General features: G+C 35.9%; 2 protein-coding genes across 6 annotated transcripts in view; one reads left to right on the top strand and one right to left on the bottom strand.

The window, feature by feature from the left end:
* LOC123702462 lies at nt 1-9,807 on the bottom strand. Of its 3 annotated transcripts, none has more exons than XM_045650218.1 (3): nt 9,708-9,807; nt 2,887-3,011; nt 1-257 (listed from the first exon to the last, which is right to left on the bottom strand). In XM_045650218.1, exons 1-3 carry the CDS (start codon nt 9,723-9,725, stop codon nt 134-136), a joined length of 267 nt encoding a protein of 88 aa, XP_045506174.1. In that variant the 5' UTR covers nt 9,726-9,807; the 3' UTR covers nt 1-133. The 3 variants fall into 3 exon arrangements, with proteins under 3 accessions (XP_045506174.1, XP_045506173.1, XP_045506172.1); XM_045650217.1 differs by lacking the exon at nt 9,708-9,807 and adding an exon at nt 4,507-4,572; XM_045650216.1 differs by lacking the exon at nt 9,708-9,807 and adding an exon at nt 4,486-4,546.
* LOC123702460 (glycerophosphodiester phosphodiesterase 1) overlaps nt 7,612-25,661 on the top strand; it is a 23,702-nt gene continuing 5,652 nt past the window's right edge. The window contains exons 1-9 of one of the 3 annotated variants that reach the window (XM_045650213.1): nt 7,612-7,633; nt 9,740-9,830; nt 10,552-10,702; nt 13,491-13,705; nt 14,626-14,804; nt 15,679-15,784; nt 17,054-17,146; nt 18,923-19,023; nt 20,445-20,573. In XM_045650213.1, the coding sequence (XP_045506169.1) occupies nt 10,552-10,702; nt 13,491-13,705; nt 14,626-14,804; nt 15,679-15,784; nt 17,054-17,146; nt 18,923-19,023; nt 20,445-20,573 (974 nt within the window). In that variant the 5' untranslated portion in view covers nt 7,612-7,633; nt 9,740-9,830. The remainder of the gene's footprint in view (nt 7,634-9,739; nt 9,831-10,551; nt 10,703-13,490; nt 13,706-14,625; nt 14,805-15,678; nt 15,785-17,053; nt 17,147-18,922; nt 19,024-20,444; nt 20,574-25,661) is intronic. The other 2 variants (XM_045650212.1, XM_045650214.1) reach the window with 2 other exon arrangements.

A 25,661-nucleotide genomic window follows, 5' to 3' on the forward strand; every position in this document is an offset into this window, starting at 1 on the left:
AAATATAATATAATTTCAATAAATATTCGCAAAAGTACATAACCAATCGTTAAAATTTAAATCATAATATTTTCCATTTAATACGGCACAATGCTCCACTTGCAAATGGTACTAATCGCTACAAGTCTATGCTCTATTGTTCCATGTTACATAGACTACAGTCAGGGCATCGGCGCGTCGGTCGTCGACCCCGACGGCCATTTTTTTCAGTTATAGGATAACTCGCTCTGGTTTTTGATCTGGACCTAGAACACGACCTGTGAACATTTAAAATCATTAATTTCTTAATTCACTTAAAAAGACTTTAAACAACAGCTAGACACAGACTATTATTCAAAGTGATCGAGCGACGTTAAATAAAATACTCAATCAAATTAACACCTTATTTCGTTGCAGTAATGTTCAAATTCATATCGCTCATTTCCAAACTCTGGCTAATACATATTGTGTAGGCATAGTTTATCTTTAAACAATTTTTAAACGTGATTGTCCTAAGAGCAATTAACCTATAGAGTTCTTATATTAAGACAGAACAAAATACATATTTTCTAATCTACTTACTCTTAGTCAATAACAGCATAAGCCAGATTGAGATAGCGATAGAGTATCTTCACTGTCTTCAAACGTAGCGCGCCGGCAGTCAGTTTGTTTTCCAACCAGCTGGTGGGCTCAGTGCGTCAAGTGTTTTAACGAAATATTTAGAAAATATAAAGTGTACAGTGTTTCTTTTTATTTGTCAGTGTGCTAAAATAACTATTGTATGTTTAGCAACCGGCTATCACTAGTCGAATGGGAGTTTTGGATAAAAACAATGTAAAAATATCTTTCCATCGGTAAGTGATTTTCAGCAAATTGATAAATATTTATGTTTTAAACCTATTTGAAGGTTTTATCAAGCGCTTTTTTGTAATTTTATGTTGTAACTGTAACATTTACCCACTTTATGGGGTTGTGGAATATAAAATAATGAAATAATTTTTAAAAAACGTCACAATAATATCACGTTTGGCATTTTGTTTACCACCGTAGTGTTGTAACACATCTAGCGTATATTATCGATTTATGACAAAAAATCTATTTCATATTAACGTTGATTTATTTATTTTGTTTCATAAATCAGATTGATATGTAGTTGTTGTTGCAAATAATAGATGTAAATTTTTTACCGCAGGAAAATAAAACATACCACGTGGTTGTTTTATTTGCCCTATGTGTTTTAGTTTTCGTTTGTTGTTTATTAATTTCTCTTTCAGATTATTAATAAATTCATTTTGTTTTAGATTTCCAGAGCTAAATAAAAAATGGGTATAAAACGTGAGAAATGAGTTGATTGGACGCCGCCACAATTTGCAATATTGTGTTCACTGCATTTCGAGCCTACGTGTTATCAAGATGGATACTCTAGAAGAATTGTGCAATCTTACGCTTACGTTTGTTTTTTGTTCCTGTAGATAATAAATACATTTGATTAAAGAGAGTGAATTTTTATTTTGAAATTTTTTACACATAAGTTACCTACTTTAAATGTGTAACTATGTGAAAATTAAACGGTTGATTAAATGACAGTTCTCATAGATGAGAAACTACTATTGAAATACATACTTATTATACATGCGTTTTCAAAGAAAAACCCGCATAGTTCCCATTCCTGTTGGATTTACGGGATCAAAAGTAATTTTTCCAAATTTCATTGTAATCGGTTTAGTAGTATTCGCGTGAAAGAGTAACAAACATCCATCCTCACAAACTTTCGATTTATTAGTAGGATGTTAGGAAAATGTTTTCATTAAGACTGTCCTTTTATTAACTTGTTAAAATGCTGCATGATTCCTTCATGCTGAGTGTGCCTTTCTCCTCACTCCTTTAACTTTATCATCATTTCCTTCTTTATTTTAAATTACATTTCAAGTTTTAAAATTTCTTTTATAATGTACTAACTTTCCGCCCGCGTTTTTAAAGAAAATCCTGCACAGTTCCCGTTCACGTGGGATTTCCGGGATAAAACCTAACCTATGTGTGTATGTACAAAATTTCATTGTAATCGGTTCCGCAGTGAAAGAGTAACATCCCTTCTCACATAATTTCGCATTTATTATATACGTAGGATTAAACAAATAATGTATTCAACTGAAATTAATTTTAGGTTTTGTTTTTTTATTATTTATTATTTCACGAAACCGTAAATGCAAAATACATTCACGATTTTATCGATTGAAGCACATCCCATCACTATCACCTTCTATCTATCTAAATACGTACCTATAGTAAAAATGGTGCCATGACTATGTTGAAACGTAGCTTGTTGTCTATAGCTGTCTCATTCTTTCATACGACGTTTTCTTTAGATAGAGAGAAACAAATATATGTAAATTGTATACGCTCGATACAAGTACTCTATAGGTTAATTGCTCTTAGTGATTGTCAGTTCTAGTTATCTATTTAGTTCTTCATTGGTTTAGTTAAAGCTTACGACGAAATATCGAATACGTTGTAGGATAGATTGGTTGTTTGTATTGAATAGACTCGAAAAGAAGTGAAGCGATTTTAATGATTTTTTTCGGTTTTTTGAAAGGTTACATACATAAGCATAACATAATCTAAATTTATTTCGTTTTATCCTGGGTCAGATTCGCCTGGGACGAGCTGCTAGTCAATTTACTACATACTCGTCATATAAAACAAAGTCGCTTTCTCTGTCCCTGTGTATGCTTACATATTTAAAACAGGTTTTGATGCAATTTTATTATTATTTTATTTTATTATTAGAAACAGCGATTGAAGATGTATAATTTATTAGGTTTTAGACACAGCGGGCACAGCCGCGGGCTAGTTCGTATATACGTATATAAATCTTATTATGTATAGAAAACAAGAAAAGTGCCACACCTAGAGCGGGACCTCGACAGGCGAGTCGAGTGCCTGCAGCGGGGCTCCTCATCCTCCTCCTTCACTTTGAACAGCATGTCCTTGTATTGGTACATGAAGTAGATGATCGTCAACAGTGCTGCCACCTACAGAAAATTGTAAAGTTATAACATACGTATACCTACATTACCATCGCGCGCAGTGCTTCAGTGCTCCGCTCCTGTTGGTCTTAGCGTGATTATATATGTATAGATAAAGATTAGCTTTTGTCCGCGGCTTTGTTCGCGTCCGAATTATAATTTATTAAAAAGTTATAAAGAGTTAGAAACGAGTAACAAACGTTTAGAAGAGTTGAATGACAAAAAAAAACAATTATTATCGGCATTATTTTTAATGAAAAGAAAGAGTTAATTATTGCGGTGTTAGATAGCCCATTTATTGATGAAGACTATAATACTATATAGCTATATAGGTATTATCACGCTATTACCAATTTATAAGAGCGGAGCGATGCGGGTGAAACCGCGGAGCACAGTTAGTTTTTTTTATCCTTTCAGACGAATTCATCTCAGAATATACCTACATAACAATTAACAATACATTTTATATAATCTACTAAGATGTTAATTGTTTTGCTTACCCGCGGCTTCGCCCGCTTTCTCATAAAACGATTTGAGATTTAAACTATCCTATCTCTCAAGATCGAACTGCACAATGCACATGTTGTGCAAATTTTATTATAATCGGTTAAGTGGTTTAGGAGTCCATTGAGGACAAACATTGTGACACGAGATTTATATATATTAAGACATATTATCGTAAAAGTCTAATGGTCTCTATTATTCAACCATTAGTGGATATTAGATTACATAGAGCGATACACAGTTTAATAGGTTCACCATTAACTAAAGGAAAGTAGATATTAATAGGTATATCATCGATTTAAAATTGTCTAGATAAGCCGAATGCAATTTAATTCGTTATTAATAGTGGATATAAAAAAGAGTAAAGTTTATTACGTGTATTTATTATTTTCTAATCGATTTCACTTACTTAGTAATTACACAGAAATAAATCCCGGAAATACCACGGGAAAGGGAACTTTGCGGGTTTTTCATTGAAAACGCAGGGGAAGCGCGTGCGCGTGCTATTACACTTCTTCACATCACTTCAAGAATACAGTACATTTTTTTATAACGTGCTTTAAATGTCTCATTTAGTTAACTAGATTTCTATGTCGTAATAAAAGGACTGCTATTATTAAACTCTTTATTTATTTTATTACTTAGTTATTAGATTTTGTCCAAATCAACAGTAGATTTTGAAATGTAAGCCAAATTACTAGGTTAAAAAAAGTTATTTTAGTATCTGTTTCCTTTTGTATTATCTATGGTCAACATTTTATTATAAGCGGGTATTTGTTATTGTAATAAAACAATTATTATTACCGTAGACAAACTCCAACTACGATTATTAGTTTTACTGTAATTCTAGCGTAAGAAAATGTACTAGTTAGGTATGTAAACAAGGCACTATTTATATTCTTATATATCTATGTATTATTATTACAGTTACATAAATTCCGGCTTATAAAATGGCAAAGCATAAAACAGAACGAACCGCAATATTAAGTTGTCTTACGCGAATGAAGTCGATCACCGACTCGAGCAGGAAATCCATCGCCTTCCTATACTCTATGTACACCAAATTTTGCGAAGAGACCACGCTACATGGCTTGAAGCATACTGTCACTAAGAATTTTCACTTCATCGAAAGGTACACTGAAAAGTTACTGACTGAGTTAAATTTAAATAAATTAAATAAAAATTCACATTTCTCCAATTTTACATTGTGAAAATGTTTGACATTTGTCAAAGGCCGGTATTCTTTTTTTGAATTTAACGTACAATGAACCATAGACTAAAAATGTTTTGGAGTTAAATTCAAAAGAGGTTTACTTAAGTAATTATTACGTCTTCTTTTTTTTTATTTTTTAAAAATAAGTCGGGTTTTCCTTCCTGACCACAGTTCCTGACGCATTAACTACAGAATGCACGAACCGATTTCCACGGTTTTGCATTCGTTGGAAATAAGGTCTCGGGCTCCGTGAGGTTTATAGCAAAGAAAAGGTGTCTCTGGTGGCGAAACGGAGTTCGCCCGGTTTGCTAGTTGCTTATAATTATTAATTTATTATGCCTATATTAATAACAAAGTCGCTTCCTATCTGTCTGTCCTTATGTATACTATACGCAACACATTTTTATTGTTTTCTAATAGTCTCGATGCAGGTGTTATTCTAAAATTTAATAATTTCCATCTGCTTTGATGGAAATTCAAAGCCGCGGGCGGAAATGGAACTCATATCTCATTAGCCACATACAATCACACCAAGTCTTTTAAAATTTATTTTTCACATAGATTACTATGGTTCGCGCTAACAATGATTGCGTTTACGGGGGCAGTGTATTGCGCCCTCAGTCAATTGACAAGATACAACTCGGAGCCTGTAGTGGTCTCCTTGCAGAGGGACTACCGTCGATGGTCCACCGCGTTCCCAGCTGTCACAGCCTGTCTGCTGGAACGAGTGGATCAGGATAAGGCGAGGGCCGTCATACAGAGGTATATTTGAGTTCTAATGTTACACTGTCATGGCTGCTAATGATTTAAGAGATAATATTAAACGAGGATGTAGGTGAAGATTAACGGCTAAAGAGGCACTGTTTTATCTTAAAAAATAATTTTCGGTTCGTATCTATTCGCAAAATTTAAACGAGAATAACTTGTCGACTTTGAATCGCAAGAAATATAATTTCCGAGTTTGTCATGTTCAGTAATAAGGGTGCTTTTCCACCAATAATTTGTGAGAACGAATAACGAGGAATGTGTTTGTAAATAACCAAATAGTAACTGTTTCAAACGCTAACGCTTCAAACTAAATGAATTTACAAGCACATTCCTCGCTATACAATACACATCCTCGCACATTATTGTTGGAAAAGCATTAGGGTGCTTTTCCACCATGGTTTGCCAATTTCTAGTCTACAAAATTCAGTGCATTTAATTGATATTAAATGCAACACGTCAAAACTTCAGAAACAAAATTTTCAGGTATTGGAATATAACCGAAGACTCGGATTCCGAAAAGTTTCTATATTACCAAGAATTCGTAACTCTGATCGCGGAGATATCTTTCCGAACTAATCTTCAGAACTTCTGGAAGTACCAAGGTGATGATACCTTGAACAAAATAGACTTGCTACAGCTGGCTATAAGTGTACACCCTGACTTTCCAATAAAAGTAACTGTTTCGCAAAGTAATTTGGAGGTATGCAAAACAGGATTTTATGTAGTAAAACAATTAATCAAGAGGTGTGTTTTAGATCATAATTATCGTGAGAATGTCAGTATTATGTTTTATTCCGACAAAGACTCCGTGTCGAAACAAACGTAATATAACTTCCACGCTAATACCTATATATATTTTTTAATTATTGCAAATAAATGCAATTTGTACACGCGGCAGAACGACAAATGGCTTATAACGACTAAGTAGATCTTTGTATTTTGCAGGTAAAATGGATAACAGTGATGACAGAAGAGGGTCTCTGCATGACGTTTAACTCGGAATATGCTCAGTATCAGCAAGTTAGTGACGCTCCGTGGCAGACTCAGGCTCTGATGAAGTGTCACTATCACAGCGAGTTCTGTTTCGTGAAGATTGACGCTGAGAGCGGTGTTAGGGTGATAATTCTTATTTTTACTTTATTCAGTTTTGTCTGATCATTCTTATTATTATGGGAGTCGATTGGCTTGAAATACTATTATTATGTGTGGTGTCAGGTGTACTGTGGTGAAGTAGTAGTAGGTATGCTAGGTTATGGAAGAGAAGGGCCTACTAACACAAGTGAATTTAATCACATAAATGAAGGCGATTACGGATTACCTACCTCCAATCCAAGATGAAAACTTGTTTAAAAGAAATAAACGATTTTTATTTATTTATGCTTTTGTGTTTCGTGCGATGAGTGGGGGAGCCGCAGATCTGTTTTCTTCGTAGATTAGTATAATATTATGTTACGTAAGATTGTGGAAGGTGTATGTCAATAAAATAAAATTTACGAAATAATGTTTTTTGCAGTATTTCATCCATTCGCCGTACGAAATAGCTACAGCTATATCAAATCCTACGGGAGAAATATATCCCGGTGATGAGTTGAACACAGATTTCAAGGTAGGTACTTATTTAATTACGATTTAATTTGTATAATACTAGGTTTCCGCCCGCGGCTTCGCCCGCGCAGTCAAAGAAAAACCCGTATAGTTCCCGTTCCCGTTTGATTTCCGGGATTGCGTCATTTTCCCGGAATAAAGAGTAGCCTATGTCCTTTCTCGGGTATCAAAATATCTCCATACCAAATTTCATGAAAATTGGTTCAGTAGTTTAGACGTGATTGAATAACAGACAGACAGAGTTACTTTCGCATTTATAATACTAGCGGTAGCGGTCCGCCCCGGCTTCGTCCGTGGTACATGTTTTCATCAGTTAATCCCAGATACTTAGGTAACATTGATGCCGTGAATATTCTATTGACTGTTTGCAAAATTGCTTAAAACACATATTTTAATAAAGGTACAATGCTTAGTTTTAAACAACCTGCCAAATAATTTATAGGTAGTGGAGATAGAAGCCGCAGATAGTATTAAAAGTTTGAGACCTGAACAAAGAAGATGCAAATATCCTGACGAATGGCTTGGAGATTCTATAAAGGTAGTTACTAAAATATTTGAAAAATAAAATTATCCAGTTAAATCGTATTTAAGTACCCTATTTCCCCCGGGGAAAGTACGGTGGCCCATAGACAAGACATATTATTCTTAACGATTTTAAATTCAACCTAGAAAGGTATTATTCCTTACAAAATGACTTTATATGTCTACTTTCAACAATCAAATAATAATCGACTCAAAATAATTATTAACACAACTAAGCACAACAATAACGACCGTTACGTCCGAGAGCCTAACGGAAAGTGTGTCAAATCCGCTGTTCAACTCATTTTTATAAACACCCACTCGGTTCGGGTTGCCAGTTGGGAATTAATTTATAACACGGCCGTTCCTGACAGTGCGGCGTCCTCGACCGCAGCATGACTTCCACCACTAGCATCAGATCCATCCATCATCGTCATCATCATCATCATCGTCTTAGCGCTGTCTCAGAAACAAAGGAAAATTGTCAGCGATCAATCTAGTTTCGCGTTATAGCCTGAAGCGTATATCTTATGCAGGGGAACGAAACATGACGTTCATCTCTATTTTACCATTACCAGTGCCATGGACGCAAGCGTGCACTCAAGCGGCCATAAACAAGGTGTATTAAAAAGCAAATACTTATTACAGAATTAGATACCTTCAGACTTAACACGAATATAGATAAAACTCAAAGTGTAATACACCGTCGTAACGACAGTGGCTCCAAGTGCTCTCATAAGCGACAACCTGTAAAAAAACAGAGACCCATACATTTTGCATGTTCTCTAAGTGGCCTAAACACATTAGCACCACAAAAATTTAAAACAGAGAGACCCATATCTTTTGTACGTTCTCTAGTGGTCTATAAACAATAGCACCACAAACTTTCAAAACAGAGACCCATACCTATGTATGTCCTCTAGTGGTCTATAAACAATAGCACCACAAACTTTCAAAACAGAGAGACCCATACCTTCGTATGTTCTCTAGTGGTCTATAAACAATAGCACCACAAACTTTCAAAACAGAGAGACCCATACCTTCGTATGTTCTCAGTGGTCTATAAACAATAGCACCACAAGCTTTCAAAACGGAGAGACCCATACCCTCGTATGTTCTCTAAGTGGTCTATAAACAATAGCACCACAAGCTTTCAAAACGAAGAGACCCATACCCTCGTATGTTCTCTAAGTGGTCTATAAACAATAGCACCACAAACACAAAGTCTTCGACAGCAGCGGTGAGTGGCTACCGTCGATTCTCGTTCGCGCAGGCATCCCGGCGCCGTAGATTGGTTGCAAGCAGCCCGGAAGCCCGTTGTCAGCAACTGCAGCGGTGCAGTGGATGTGCAGCGCACGTGCCATTGCCAGCGCACAGCACATCGAACCACTGGGAACCCTTGTTGCCTCCTTCAACACGTAGCATGTTGAGAACTGTCCCGTAAGACCTGTTATCATCATAGCAACTAGTTATTTTCTTAACAACTTTGCTTCCCCGACTCGGCCTAACCTGACCATGACTAATCAATAACCCCAAGGTACTTAATGACACCCGCTCACAGGACGCAACGGACGTTATTACGCTACGGTTGAGATAATGTTCTTTCAACACTGAACAACAACTAATAAGCACTAAATTTAGATGGCAAACGGTCTAAAACGCGTGGCAATCCCACTTCTGATCTTAACGATTTTAAATTCAACCTAGAAAGGTATTATTCCTTACAAAATGACTTTATATGTCTACTTTCAACAATCAAATAATAATCGACTCAAAATAATTATTAACACAACTAAGCACAACAATAACGACCGTTACGTCCGAGAGCCTAACGGAAAGTGTGTCAAATCCGCTGTTCAACTCATTTTTATAAACACCCACTCGGTTCGGGTTGCCAGTTGGGAATTAATTTATAACATTATATTATTAAAAACTAGTTTACTGACTGTTTAGTTTAGTTTAGTTTTAAAAGTAAAAAAATTTACAGTGACTCCACTGTGTTCTATCGAGCCCTTTTCAATGACCACGACCGAGCTCGGGTATTGTGGGAAATTAGAATGCTTTACAAAATGTAATATGTATGTACTTACCTGTATACGTAGGTACATTTTCTTTATTTCAGGCGTATAGTTTCGGTTTATGTCAAATGAATTGCCGGACCAAAATGGCGGTTATGTTCTGTGGATGCCGACCGTATTTTCACGTAAAAGGAGGTGAGAAATTAAAAAATGTATGGGTATCAAGAACTACAAGTAATTTACGGTCAAAGTACGGTCCTTTACTTGAATAGCAGTGCTATTAAGGCCATTCGTTAAAAATTAGAGCATTTATTTATATAGACAGTAGATTTTTTAATAAAATTTTCAGAGATAGAAAATATGAAATTTACGAATAAGTAGGTATTATAATATCTCTATTTTTCATGAAGGCTACAAATTACAATTTTAAAACACGTAACCACGTAAGGGCGTATTCAGAAAGAAAGCTTGAAACTTATAAGCGCTTATCGGCGCTTGTCAATGCTCAAACCAGCTTGTCAAAACCAGCATTGACAAGCTTGTCAAAACCAGCATTGACAAGCGCCGATAAGCGCTTATAAGTTTCAAGCTTTCTTTCTGAATACACCCTAACAATAGCTAACTGCAAATATGTGACCTCTGTACTACGAAATTAGAGTATGGACAATGAAAATTTACATAAATCCTCATTTTCTCATTTTCCACCACAAAAAAAACTATAAGTACCTAGTGACAGTTTGCAACGACTGTCAAAAATTTTAAAGTTATCCGTCACCTGTAAATTTGAAAATAGGATTTTGCGTAAACGATTTTATTAAAATTTGATGTACTTATTAATTAATTCGAATAAGCTACAGTTGTATAAAGGACACAGACGCGCGCTGGACTAAGATAAATTATTATTTTTAAAAACAAGATGGCGACGTGTGCGATACAGACGGGATGGCGTGCATCGGTAGAAATGTTGAGATACTCGTCAATTTGCCGAAAAATCTCGCCAAATGCTCCTGTATTCCTCAGTGTGCCGAACTCAACTATTACTCACATACAAAGAAGGTCACTGTCCAGTAAGTTAATAATTAGTCTGTTGTATAATATTTTTTCTGAATAACTCTGGTTTAATGCTTTATGGAATAACTAGGTATAAAAAATATCACAGTATAAAAAATAGTATGTTTTTTTTAAACTATGGTATTAATTACGATCTTAACAAAGTGTATATCATATTGTAGTATGTACCAAAGAGAATACAAATACTACGTAATATGTACAATAATTATTATAAGAAAATATAGTGCTAAAACGTATACAAATTATAACAAATGCAAAACTTACCTAAATTCGTTAATTAAATACAATATACACATTCCGGGTGTTTGTTCGTCATTTGCCTAGTCACTGAATGAAATATTCATAAATGAGTATCGTCGCGAATCCAATGTTCACACATTCGTCTTCCCTTTGAATATTACTTAGGTACGTCCAAAACACCGTTTGCGAATATCACCTTCACCAATCACCTGTTTACATATTTTTCTTGTTGGGTACACCTACGCATTCGTATGCGGCAGCGAGTCTCTGCGGAACTATTGCGTAGCGAAATATCTGCGGAACGTTAGTACACAGCAATGTTTTCGCAACTTTTTCGCAATGATATGCCATTGTAATTTTCTCCATTTTTGAAGTTTTCTCCATGCTACCTCTTTTGTGTACGTATTTTTATAATCTGCGTGTCCAATTGCGTATAATACGAGATAATCTCGAATAGAATGCAACAATAATTCAGTATTTTCGGCATCCATGGCGCGAAAATCTGTCCTCACCGACAGAATGCGAGCTGACGCTTTGCGATGCGAATTACATCACTAGCGAAACGTATGCGTCTGTGTAACGGCCATTTCGCAGGTCCTTGCGAAACAATACTGACAAGGACGTAACTATATTTTCATCTATCTATGTGGTAGACTGAGACATATCATATGCGAAAACGTGCCACACTAGTCACTACTACTTATAGTTAAGCTATTGCATAGCTTCTATCGCGGGCCTTGAGCGCGGGGACCGAATCGAGAAATTCCGTAACGAAAAACCTCACGCTCGTGGGGAGCGTCCGACGGGCGAGGTGTGGCTTGAAGGCATAGCATGCAATAGCTCGTCTATAGTCGTTTTTTTCGTTGTTTCGCTGCGAATGCGTAGGTGTAGGTACTAAAGGCTTAAGCAGGAGTACCTAATGTTTTGTTAAGCGCCGTCACTTACCCGCACTTTAATTACTCCTGGTTTAAGACGTCTTCGTAGTATGCCATAGCCCATGTGTTAGTAAATAAGTCCCATAAAAATGTAATTAGCTGATCATAAACATTTTTTATTTATTTATACATGAACGAGACGGAAGAAGAGCAAGGGGCGATCGTCAAATTCACGCTAATGCCCCCAAAGTTTCGGCTGCACAGAGACGTCATCTTTAGTTTGGACGATTTGATTGGTTCGTTCTTGCTGTGTGTGTGTGTGTGTATTGTGCAATGTGCATGTGTGATGTCTATGTTGGTAACTTACGTACCTACTTATCTCTTCGAATATCTCCTTTTATCTTTTCGGAATATCCTTCCTTTTTCCGACTATAATATTCTTCACACTACAGATCATTGTCTTTGGTCTCTGTTTGATCATCTCCATACCCCTCATTCACCTTCACAATCCTCTATATTCAATGTGGGATTTTAAATCCATAGATAACTAATATTATGAAGTATTCATAAGTATGTATTTGTTTATAATTGAAAAGTAATATTATATAATATGTGGTTATCTCTTGATTTTTCAGTCAATTAAATACAATATCAGTTCATCATACAAATATCATCATCAGTACAAAATAAATATGAAATAGTTGCTTGGTGTTGCTTACGCTTCGTTTAAAAAGCTTTAATAAAATTTACTATTTAGTATTTTTTCACTCTAAAAAGTGACGCAAAGCCTCGTTTATGCTTTGTATCTTTTCATATAGTTTCTAATTTTCCAAGTTATTTATAATGTAATCTGTGAATTGTTTCTTTACTTAGCCTCTCTCGGCGGCACAACAGCGCTCTTCGTTGGTGCGAGCGTGCTGACAGTGGTGGAGACGGCTCTTTTTATTATACGATACACGATATCCTATATCATGGATAAACGCCATCAAAATACTTTAGATTTTAAACATTAAACATATGTGTAGTTTTATGGGAATGTTGACGCATTATTCTTTTCACAATAGGCATTAAAATAAAATGAATATGAATATTTAATATGTTGGATAAGTATTGGTACTTAATGGCAACATTGTATTATCTATCAAACAATCGAAATTTATTTCTATTTTTGTATTCCATGCGTTTGTTTGATTATGATTATAATATTTTAAATCTACTAATCATTACTTGCTTTGTGCTACTAATGTGCAATTTTAAATTTAAACTTAATAATATACCAAAAAAATAATAGTATTATTATTACATTTTCATTCAATTATGATTAAAAGAGGTAAGTGATATTTTTCTTATATCAAACTTAAACAAAAACATAGGTTATGTGTGTGGTACTGATAAAGCGAATATTTAAATTATATTTCATACAAAAACATTCATATTGTGTGAAACGAACCCCAAATGTCATTGTCAAATTGCAAATGTCAATAGGCCCCGCCTTCCATTTCCAAATTATTTATTTTCGAAAACCTAACACCTGTACTAAATAATATTTAACATTTATTAACTCAACGATCGATCGAAAACATGATATTAACGACGATATCCATACTATTTAATGGTTTATATTACGCGACTACGTTTGTAGTAACATTTTTCATGTCTTTACATTCAGTTTTACCTTTTGGTCTCGACATCGGATTATTGGGTGTTGCGGTATATTTCTTCACGAAATTGCCAAAGCCGGACCCTAGTAATGTGACGAGTATATTCGGGCCGCCCTCTGGCTCGAAGGAGGGCGAGGCGAATCCCAAAAAGGTGGTCAAATGTATAGCGCATAGAGGCGCGGGTCTTGATGCTCCGGAGAATACATTGCAAGCGTTTAAATATGTGAGTATTTGTTTTAGTTTTCTTTATTTCAGTACATACAGTTTTAAAACGTTAAATTATTGCTATAGAATCACTTTGGTTACCTAAACTAGGGCATGTATGATGGTACCTTACATTAAAAATAATGTTTTATGATTACCCATGGAACAGTGATAGATATTTTGTAGCCAACTAGCTTAGCTAAGATACTTTTCTTTTTTAAAAGAGAGAGTAGTTCAGAGTTCTTGAGTGTAGCTGCGGGCGGTAAAGCTAGTTTTTAATATGTACTAGCTTACCACCCGCGACTATGTTGCATAATTTTAAAGATTTAAGCATACAAAGGGACAGAGAAAGCGACTTTGTTTTATACTATGTAGTGATGTAACAAACGGGATTCCTTATGCCTTGGTTGATTATATAAAAAGTAAAAACACTAGCTTACTGCCCGCGGCTTCGCCCGCTTTGTCTAAAACCAAAAATTATATACAAAAACCTTCCTCTTGAATCACTCTATCTATTAAAAAAAACAGCATCAAAATCCGTTGCGTAGTTTTAAAAATTTAAGCATACAAAGGGACATAGGGACAGAGAAAGCGACTTTGTTTTATGCTATGTAGTGATGATACAATAGAATGATAAAGTGGTTTTCAAAATGGTCTTGAAATCTATTTCAGTCCCATACTTAAGCAGAGGGAGCGTTATTACCCAAAGTTACCATTAATATTAATCACTACATAGTATAAAACAAAGTCGCTTTCTCTGTCCCTATGTCCCTTTGTATGCTTAAATCTTTAAAACTACGTAACGAATTTTGATGCGGTTTTTTTTAATAGATAGAGTGATTCAAGAGGAAGGTTTTAGTATATAATTTATTAGGTTTTAGACAAAGTGGGCGACGCCGCGGGCCGTATGCTAGTTTTACAATATAAAAAATATTCCAGTGTGTAGCAATGGAGTGTAACTTTATCGAGATGGACGTGAGGACGTCGAAGGACGGCCAGCTGGTGCTCCTACACGACCAAGGGCTTGAGAGGCTCACGGGCACTGATATAACCGACGTGAGGTTCATGGACTGGGATAGCATTAAGAACATTGATGTAGGCGCTACACATCCTAATAGGTGAGTGAGCATATATGTATATAGTGTTTTTTTTTAATAATAATTTTGGATTACTTTCGCAATTATTTTTCAAGTATATTTCCATGTCCTGTGTTCCGCCATTTCCGGTATTTATTGAACCTGTACATACTGTCAATATTTTTACCATTGGATTTCTAGATATCCTGATTCCAAATTGATTCATCAGTACAGTTTTTATTGCATCAATAAAAAGTTTACTGATGAATCACAATTCACAATATATACTGAACTTGTACCAAGCCTTATTTTTGCTATTTTATAACATTAACAACATTAAAACCATTGAGAAATTTAAAGAAAAATAACAATTTTTGAAGTGAAACTTCTTTATCGGGGTTGGAAAAAAAATTTAGTGTAACATTTTTCGTTACGCGTGACATTTTTCCGTTACGCGCCATCTTTTTCTTATCCCTACCACGCGTGATTCGACGTATTTCTGTAAAGTTGCATATAGTTAATTATTTTTTGAAAAATAAGGTCATAAAGAAGTTTCACTCCTTATGTATGTACACTAGTACACGCACACATTTTTTTATAATAATTTTGGATTCCTTTCGCAATTATTTTTCAAGTATTTCATTATCATTTCCATTTTCTGTGTTTTGCCTATAAATAATAATGTATAGTGAACATGTACACTGACAGTATTGTCAATATTTTTACCAATGCATTTCTAGATACATATCTTGATTCCATATTGACTTGCATCAATAAAAACTGAACTGATGAATCACAATGCATACTGAACTTGTAACAAGCCTTAGTTTTGTTATTTTATAAAATTACATTATATATTATACAGCATTTATAACATCGGAGAAATTTAAAGAAAAATAATATTTTTTTTTTTTAGGCAACAATTCAAAGATGTGACTCTATGTTTATTGGAGGATGCAATCGATTATCTTTTGGCAAATAAAGTTAAAATGATCATTGACGTCAAAGGGGAGGATGCTCAGGTAATTATCAATCACTAGCTGTTCCGCGCGGTTTCACCCGCATTGCTCCGTTCCTGTTGGTCTAAGCGTGATGATATATAGCCTATAGCCTTCCTCGATATCTAATCTATCTAACACTGAAAGAATTTTTCAAATGGAACCAGTAGTTCCTGAGATAAGCGCGTTCAAACAAACAAACAATTTCTTCAGCTTTATAATATTAGTATAGATTTATTTACTAACGGTCAGCCCCAGCTTCGCCCGTGGTACATTTTACGTTTTCTCTTCATAAGAGCCATCCTCGTACTTCAAGGAATATTATAAAAAAAGAATTAACGAAATTGGTTCAGCCGTTCTCGAGTTTTGCTCTTAGCACCACATCTGGTGATTCATTTTTGAGGTGAAACTTCTTTAGCCGTGATAAGAGTAAAATTTCAGGGTCGCGTCATTGCAATAACGTCAGGTCATGGAGTAAGGTGACGATTTTGGTATCTTTGAATCTTGCCAAAGCAGTTTCACTTCTGACACGTGTGCTCGACACACACGCTTTTATTTTTTATTTATTCGTAACCATACAGCATTGCAGTAAATTACATTTCTCAATATATTAATTCAAAAATCTTAACTTACATTGAGATACTTTGAGTTAAATGAGTTATATTTTAAATAAGAGGTCCGCCCCGGCTTCGCCCGTGGTACATATTTCGCAATAAAAGGTAGCCTATGTCCTTTCTCTGGTATCAAAATATCTCCATACCAAATTTCATGCAAATGGGTTCAGTAGTTTAGGCGTGATTGAGTAACAGACAGACAGAGTTACTTTCGCATTTATAATATTAGTAGAATTAGGATAGGATTTATCCCGGAAATCCCACGGGAACGGGAACTATGCGGGTTTTTCTTTGACAGCGCGGGCGAAGCCGCGGGCGGAAACCTAGTATAACTATATTGATTTTAGATCGGCTTCGATATTGATTGTAGATCAATCACGCCCCAATACAAGTATTAAAAAAAATATATTGTATGTACAGTTTTGGCTTTCCTACGATTTTATTATATGTATAGACTAGCTTACCGCCCGCGGCTTCGCCCGCTTTGTCTAAATCCTAATAAATTATATACTAAAACCTTCCTCTTGAATCACTCTATTTATTAAAAAAAAAACCGCATCAAAATCCGTTGCGTAGTTTTAAAGATTTAAGCATACAAAGGGACATTGGGACAGAGAAAGCGACTTTGTTTTATACTATGTAGTGATTAATGTAACATAATTATTATTATAATTTTCAGGTAGTGAATGGCATTCTAAGAGTGTTCTCCGGCAACCCGGTGCTTTATGAGAATGCTGTGGTGACGTCATTCAACCCTTATGTATTGTATCAGGTATTTATTTTTGACTATTTAAAAACATGAATTTTTCCTCCTTGAATATAGTTGGCTATTGGACAAATGGCAGAAACGCTAAAGAGTCACACAAGTCATAATATAAGTAACTAGCGGTCCGCCCCGGCTTCGCCCGTGGTACATATTTCGCAATAAAATGTAGCCTATGTTCTATCTCAGGGTCTAAAGATTATCTGTGCCAAATTTCATCAAAATCGGTCCAGTAGTTTATGATCCTATTCGTTACAATCAAACAAACAAAGTTTTCCTCTTTATAATATTAGTGTAGATAAGGGAATGGTTCCCATCCAGTCGAAATTTGGTTAAATCGTTCTAAATTTAAAATATTATCGTCATTCATTCATAGTATTCGGAGTTAATGCCCAATGGTCAAAAAAATAGGAAAGTTTTTCGCCATTTTCATCGAAACGTGTGAGTGAAAACCCGTTTCCCCTAGCGTGGTAAGGGGCAGATGCATTATTCATACATCTGTTTCACTGATCGATTTATTTATTTATTTATTTATCAATTTAATATACCACACCAAGTAATATTTACAATTATACAAAGGTACATCAAAAGGTAGGTACATAAGGCGGCCTTATCGCTTACTAGCGATCTCTTCCAGACTGCCCAAGGTAAGAGATAAAGAAGAAACGTACATGTTACGCGGGTGGCTGATATAATAAATAAAATAATAATATAGATTATAGAAGATAGAATACATAAAATATATAAATTAATAATAGGAAAGGATTTTCTTAAGAAATAAGAAATCACCTAGATCAGCCTTCTGTGTCCTGCCAGACTGAGACTTTTTTTTCGTCTCCACTGGAAATCGAACCCAGGACCCCTTGGTACTCCGCTCATGCGTCAACCACTGTACCAAGGAGGCGGTCGCAACGGTGAGTTCTATCATAAAATCACCTGAACCTTTGTAGAACATAAAATCTATGTAAATAAAACTCAAAGGTGACTGATATAGTGATCTATCAACGCACAGCCCAAACCACTGGACGTATCGGGCTGAAATTTGGCATGCAGGTAGATGTTAGGACGGAGGCGTCCCCTTAGGAAATTTTGATCAAATCTACCCCCAAGGGGATAAAATAGGGGATGAAAATTTGTATCATGTTTATTTACCTTTTCCACGCAGGCGAAGCTGCGGGCAACAATAAAAATCTATTATATCACCTATCTATAAAAAGGTATCTGACATTTTTTCCTAGGAGCCATTTATAATATTATTTAGATCTTAAAGAATATAAATATTATTTTATATTTGAATATTACTTGAAACTTCTTTAGGCGCGTTGAGAGTAAGATTTCAAAGTCGCGTCATGGCAATACCGTCACGTCATGGAGTAAGGCGATGATTTTGGTATCTTTGAGTCTTTCCATATAATTTTCATACAATATTATAACTTGTATCGCTCTTATTTTGTAATTCTGTACTTTGTGTACAATAAAAAATTTTTCGTTCTTCATTCATTTCACTTCTGACACGTGTGCTCGGCTCACACGCTCTTTTCTACACTAATATTATAAAGAGGAAAACTTTGTTTGTTTGTATGATTGTAATGAATAGGCTCATAAAGTACTGGACCGATTTTAAAAATTCTTTATCCACGAGTAATATAAGCTATATAATATTATCACGCTAAGAGTTAAGACCAACAGGAGCGGAGCCACGCGGGTGAAACCGCGCGGCACAGCTAGTTTATTTATATAATAGAAGATTTTACTTTATTTTCATGAATTGTGCCTAATTTTCAGATTCGCAAGCGAGATCCTAACATTGTTGGCGCCATGAGCTACCGTCCGCACTGCTTCGCCTATTTGAATTACGACGCAGAGAATGGACCTACTAATCCTAGGTAAGTTTGTATTATAATTAGAAAGGAAATATATGTATTTCTAGTAAATTAATTTCTGAGAAAAACAAGTAGCTTTAATAATACAAGATATACATATAGTTGAAAAAAAAATTCTCTGCATTTTTTTACTTTCATTCAACCACCACTCGGGTCTCGCGTCCGCGTTAAAATGTAGAAGCCCTTCTGGCTAATATCGATAGATTAACAACAAAAAAAAAGAAAATACGAATCAGACCATTCGTTCGCCGACCGTTGCCCAGTGCACATCTATCACAAGCTTACTATAATATTTTATTTCAGATATTTATTTTTGAAGTGAAACTTCTTTATCGGGGTTGGAAAAAAAATTTGTGTAACATTTTTTTCGTTACGCGTGACATGTTTCCGTTACGCGCCATCTTTTTCTTATCCCTACCACGCGTGTTTCGACGTATTTCTGTGAAGTTGAATATAGTAAATTATTTTTTAGAAAATAAGGTCATAAAGAAGTTTCACTTCTTACGTGTGTGCACTAATACACGCACACACATTTTTGACGTGACAACGTCTTACAATTCGATAGAGCCGGCTGCACGCACGAAAAAACATGTCTCATGCGGCGTTACCTCGCTCTGAGGCGTTCGATGTAAGGCTTGAAGTGCGAGCGAGAGCGCGGAACGAGCGACAAAGAAGCACAATCGGACGTTGTCACGCTCAACTATCGTCAGTAACCCGACTTTACAGACAACCATTGAGATAATATTACTTCGTATGGAGGAGACACCACGAACAAAATCTGTACACCATTTTTTTGCTCTAACTAAGTTTTAAAAATTATTATCTAGTTAGGTACTTACCGATGAAAGTAATTCCTTTGCACTTTTCCGTATTATTTGTGCAATATCGTAACACACACGAAGGCATATTTGATGCGTTTCACTTTAAAACAAATAAAAAACGAGCGTGCAGTTACGCCATATGGCGTATGTTGAGCGGAACATAAGTGATGTAGGCGGTGTCGTCTCCATAATTATGTATATCTCAATGCAGACAACCAATTTTTTTATTAACCGACTTCAAAAAAAAGGAGGAGGTTATCAATTCGGCCGGTATATATATTTTTTTTTTATGTATGTACACCGATTACTCCGAGGTTTCTGAACCGATTTACGTGATTATTTTTTTGTTGGATGCGGGATGGTGTCGAATTGGTCCCATAAAAATTTTATTCGGATAGGCCCAGTAGTTTTTATTTTATGAGCATTTTTGTCTGTAGGTATTTGTAAATTTTGCAAGTGCAAGTTTGAAGTCGGTTGTTTTTAACGCAGTTATCACTTTTTTTTTTTCTATTCTTTATAAATTTATATTTATAAAGCATTTGAATGCCATAAAAACCAAAAAATATAAATTCAGTTATATATAAGAATCTGTTCCACGAGCAGGTTCGGCGACCGCCTAGCGCTTCAAGCGTTGTCTCGTGCAGCAGACTGTGTGCACGGTGCGCTGTGGCGGTCGGCCGCGCGCTGGTGCTCCGTCAGCGCGGTGCTCTTGCACAAGGACATTGTCAGCCCGTGAGTGTTGTGCGCTATTGAGTAGTGCCTTTGCCCCCGTAGGTTGCCCCAAATAATAAAACCTTTCCTTCAACTGCTTTATTACTCTTCACAATACATAAGTGTTATTTATGCTAGCCGTTATGCACTACTGACTTTAAATTCTAATAAATCTAAAAAGCGTCGGGGAAACAATGTGGACGCACACATATACAAAAAGCTCGATCAGCGAATTGTACATGTGTGTCCCTACATGCGCTATACAGAGTGTCCCACTGTTGGTATACTAAGCTCAAAGGAGGTTATAGTTTTGCATACGCTGAGTACGTAAAAAATACTTATAAAATTCCAGACGCATTTTTTCAAATAGATGCATTCTTAAAACTCTATGTGTAAACCCATAACAAGACCGCCCAACTTTGCCACCACGTGAGCTATCGTTTAAGATTGTTTTCATAGACAAAATGCTCACATTAGAGAAGCGGCATATGCCGGCTGCGTGAAGCTAGAGAAGAAAACATGGATTTTCAGGAAAAATTTAGAAATTTTTTTTTTTGACCTAATTTTATTGTTAAAGTATGTTTACGTGATCAGTGTTGATGGGTTTTGGGCAGGAAAAAGCAAAGATTGTTAAATAAACTTAAGATTCTTTATTAGACGATGCGCGTAGTACGAAGGGTAAAGACGGAAGAGAGAAATTATAAGATGACACATAGGTATTTGACATACACATTTGTTTATACAAACTCTTTTCACCAACACTGGCCCTTAAACAAATGTGTAGGTACATAATTATTGTACAACATTAAACAAGTTTAGTTTTTACAATTTAAGAATTTAACAAATTTATTGTAAACCTAAACACGTTACAAACTTATAATGCTTTTCTTTAGTAAGTGGTTTTGTTAAAATATCGGCAGTCATTTCAGAAGTACACAAATAATTCAAATTAACAATATTATCTTTTACAACTTCTCTTATAAAATGATGCCGCACATCTATATGTTTCGTACGAGCATGATACATAGGATTCTTACACAATTTTTGTGCTGATTGGTTATCATTAAAAATCGTAACAGAACAATGCCTACCTAACAATTCATACAACAGAGTTCTTATGAATAACGCTTCTTTACAAGAATCTGATAGAGCCATATATTCTGCTTCTGTGCTAGAAAGAGCGACTGTTCGCTGTTTTCTACTTTCCCACGATACAGAACATTTCCCAATTTGAAACACAAACCCAGTGTACGACCTACGATCGACCTCACACGAAGCCCAGTCAGCATCAATATACCCATTGATGTCTAGACCACTTCTACTAAAAACAAGTTTGTAGTTTACAGTACCCTTTAAATACCGTAGTACGCGTTTCGCGGCCTTCCAATGACGCTGATCATAACAATCATTATACTGGCTCAGCATGCTTACCGCGTGCGCGATGTCTGGCCTGGAGCTAACTGAAATATAATTTAAACAACCAATTAAATTTCTATATTCCAAATTCTCCTCCTTTTTATCAGCCTTTACAAGTTTCAATCCCGATTCCATTGGAGTTTGAGCTGGCTTACAGTCAGTCATATGAAAACGGTCTAAAACATTCTTTATGTAACTAGACTGATCAAGATAGATATTATCTTGGTTTCTTGTGATGCGCATACCAAGTATATGGCTGGCTGGCCCTAAATCCTTCATTTCGAATTCTTGCATGAGTTTCTTCTTTATTTCAACTTTCATTTGTGAATTTCTGGTTGAAAATAATAATATATCGTCCACATACAACCCAATGATGACTAATTCTTCACCATTTGATTTAAAATACACGCAGGGCTCTGAGGACAGTCTTCTGAAACAAAGTTTTGTAACCAACACATGGTTTATCTTTTCATACCAAGACTTCGAAGCTTGCTTTAGGCCATAAATTGCTTTATGCAATTTATATACTTTATGCTCACAGCCTTTTACTTTATAACCTTCCGGTTGTTCCATGAAAACTTTTTCTTGCAAATCTCCATTTAGAAAAGCAGTTCTTACATCCAAATGATCGATATCCATCTGCTTTTCAGCTGCTAAAGCCAATAATATGCGAATAGTGGAATATCGAACCACTGGAGAAAAAGTTTCCTCGTAATCAATTCCATAGCGCTGTGTAAAACCTTTAGCTACCAATCTGGCTTTATACTGCTTTAGATTTCCATCAAGATCTTTCTTTTTCTTAAAAACCCACTTGCACTTAATCGGTTTTTGATCTTTAGGTGGATCAGTTAATGTCCAACATTTATTTTTAATAAATGATTGATACTCATCAGCCATTGCTTTCTTCCAGTGAACAGCTTCAGCCCCTCCTAGAGCTTCTTGAACTGTCTCTGGTTCATCTCCAATGCAGGTCAGCATTGCAGTACACGCACTGTCATATTCCGATGTATCCATCGCATCTTCAAGTGTCGATTCACCTGGAATGTAAGTGACATCGGAAGGATCAACAGAACTACTGCTGTCAGAGTCATCTAACTCAAAAATACACTGTCTTCTGGGATTAGTTACAATCTCATTTTCTTCCCCTTTTTCTGGTGATAGTGAATTTTCAGACTGTGCCACTTCAACATGAGAATCATTTGAGTTTAAATTCTCAGTCTGTAAATTATTTATCATCATGAAAAAATCACCATTTTCACATTTTTCAGTGTTTTTTGTATAGAATTTGTTTTCAAAGAAAGCAACATCCCTTGATTTAATAATTTTGCTGAGATTCTCTGGATCAATCAATCTATAACCCTTACTATTTTCACAATATCCTACAAAAATGTAAGGTTTACATTTTGAATCTAATTTCTTACGATTCTGTGTCAAGGCATAAACCACACAACCAAATATACGTAAATGGCTAAGATTCACCTTCTCATTAGTCCATTTTTCCTCTGGCGTGCTACCGTAGACTGCTTTTGTAGGGGACCGGTTCTTCAAATAAACAGCGGTATTGACCGCTTCTGCCCAGAACTGCCCATCTAAGCCTGCGTCTCGTAACATGCTACGAGCCTTCTCGACGATTGTCCTGTTGGCCCGCTCAGCAACACCGTTCTGCTGAGGCGAGTGCGGTATGGTAGTCTGGTGAATGATGCCGTTATCCTTCAAATATTCCTGGAATATAGAATTGACATATTCGCCTCCATTATCCGTCCTCAACAATTTTATTTTTCTATTGGTTTGGTTCTCCACCATTGCCTTGAAATGTTTGAAGTTGTCGAAAACTTCACTCTTATTTTTCAGAAAATAAATCCATGTTTTCCTATTACAATCATCAATAAACGTGAGGAAGTAACTAGCACCACCGAAAGATTTCACTGGCATAGGCCCGCATAAATCACTGTGTACAACACCTAACAGTTCATTTGACCTACTTTGTGCCTTCTTAGGAAAAGGTAATTTGCTAAGCTTCCCCTTAACACAAGCTTCACATTGACTGAACTGTGATTTATCATAAGTAATACCACTAGCCATACCTTTCATTAACAAATGCATACTCCTCATATTGAGATGTCCTAGTCTCCTGTGCCATGTCTCCTGCGTAACAGAGTTAGCAGCCGCCTGGAAACTCAGCTCAGTTTCTTTCTTACAGCTCTCAGATGCTTTCTTCTGCACTAAATCTTGAGCTTCTGTATTTACCTTGGTAGTCGCAGATTCTACACTATTCCCTGAAAACATAGAACAGCCACCACATCCTACCACACACAGATCACGCTCTCTAACAGATTCTGCAGTTTCTAATTGATAAACACCATTTTTATGTACAGCTGTAGCTGCTAGCTTTTTACCATAGAATATATTACAACATTTTTCATTAAAAATAACTCTAAAACCCTTCCTAGTTAACGCACTAACTGACAACAAGTTTGTAGCTAAATTCGGTACATGATAAACTTCACTGATTGTTTTGATGCCTAATTTCAAATTTACTTTTACATCACCACGACCAGCAGTAAATAGTTTTTCACCATTAGCCACCTTGACTTCAGACACATAACCAGGAACAAAGTTATTTAGTATATTCCTGTCATGACACATATGACTACTCGCACCAGAGTCTATTAACCATATATCATTCTGCACACAAGCTGATAATGCTGTCAATAGTAACTGGTTTGTTGAGCTCTCCGCCTTAACTGGTTTCACAGATTTACAGTTCCTCGAGAAGTGACCAAGCTTCTTGCACTTAAAGCATTTGATTTTCTTACGTGCCGCCACCAACGCTGTTGAACTCGTGTCACCTTTTTCATCACGTCGATGCTTCTCCTGCATGAGCTTCGCTTTGACCACTTCACTCGACAACTTGATATTAGAATTTTCAAGTGCCATTATGAGTGGATCAAAGTCTTGCGACAAGCCACTCAGTAAGAGAACTGCAACGAAATCGTCTTCCAGAGGTGAACCAATATCGTTCAGCTGTTGACTTAGGTCGCTAATCTTCGCAACGTAAGCTTCCATGCTTTCACATTCGCATAATTTTGTTGCAAACAAAAGACGAAGCAAACTCAGTCTCCTTGACAACCCCTTGTCTTCGTACGCCTTTTGCAAATTAATCCATGCATCCCGCGCCGTCTCTGCGTTCCTTACATGCGTAAACACCGAGGGCTTTACTGACAAACAGATCTTAGCAAGAGCTTTCTGAGATCTCTTCATATGAGCCGCATCTTTGACATCTTCAGTTTTATCTTCCGAAACGACGTCCCATAAGTCCTCGTGAATGAGTAGCATTTTCAGTTGGAACTTCCAATTACTGTAGTTTTCTATGCCGCTCAACTTCTCCACAGGAGTTAAAGTCGAAACCGATGTCGATGTCGCCATTTTTACATGTATGGACGGGCGTTTTAGTTTATTTATAAAATTACTTTTATTCTGCCAAAACTCAAAAATAATTATATACAGAGCAAAGATAACGTCCTGGGCCCATAACCTGATGGGTTTTGGGCAGGAAAAAGCAAAGATTGTTAAATAAACTTAAGATTCTTTATTAGACGATGCGCGTAGTACGAAGGGTAAAGACGGAAGAGAGAAATTATAAGATGACACATAGGTATTTGACATACACATTTGTTTATACAAACTCTTTTC

The sequence above is a fragment of the Colias croceus genome, chromosome 23 (assembly GCF_905220415.1).
Source record: "Colias croceus chromosome 23, ilColCroc2.1".
NCBI lineage: Eukaryota > Metazoa > Arthropoda > Insecta > Lepidoptera > Pieridae > Colias > Colias croceus.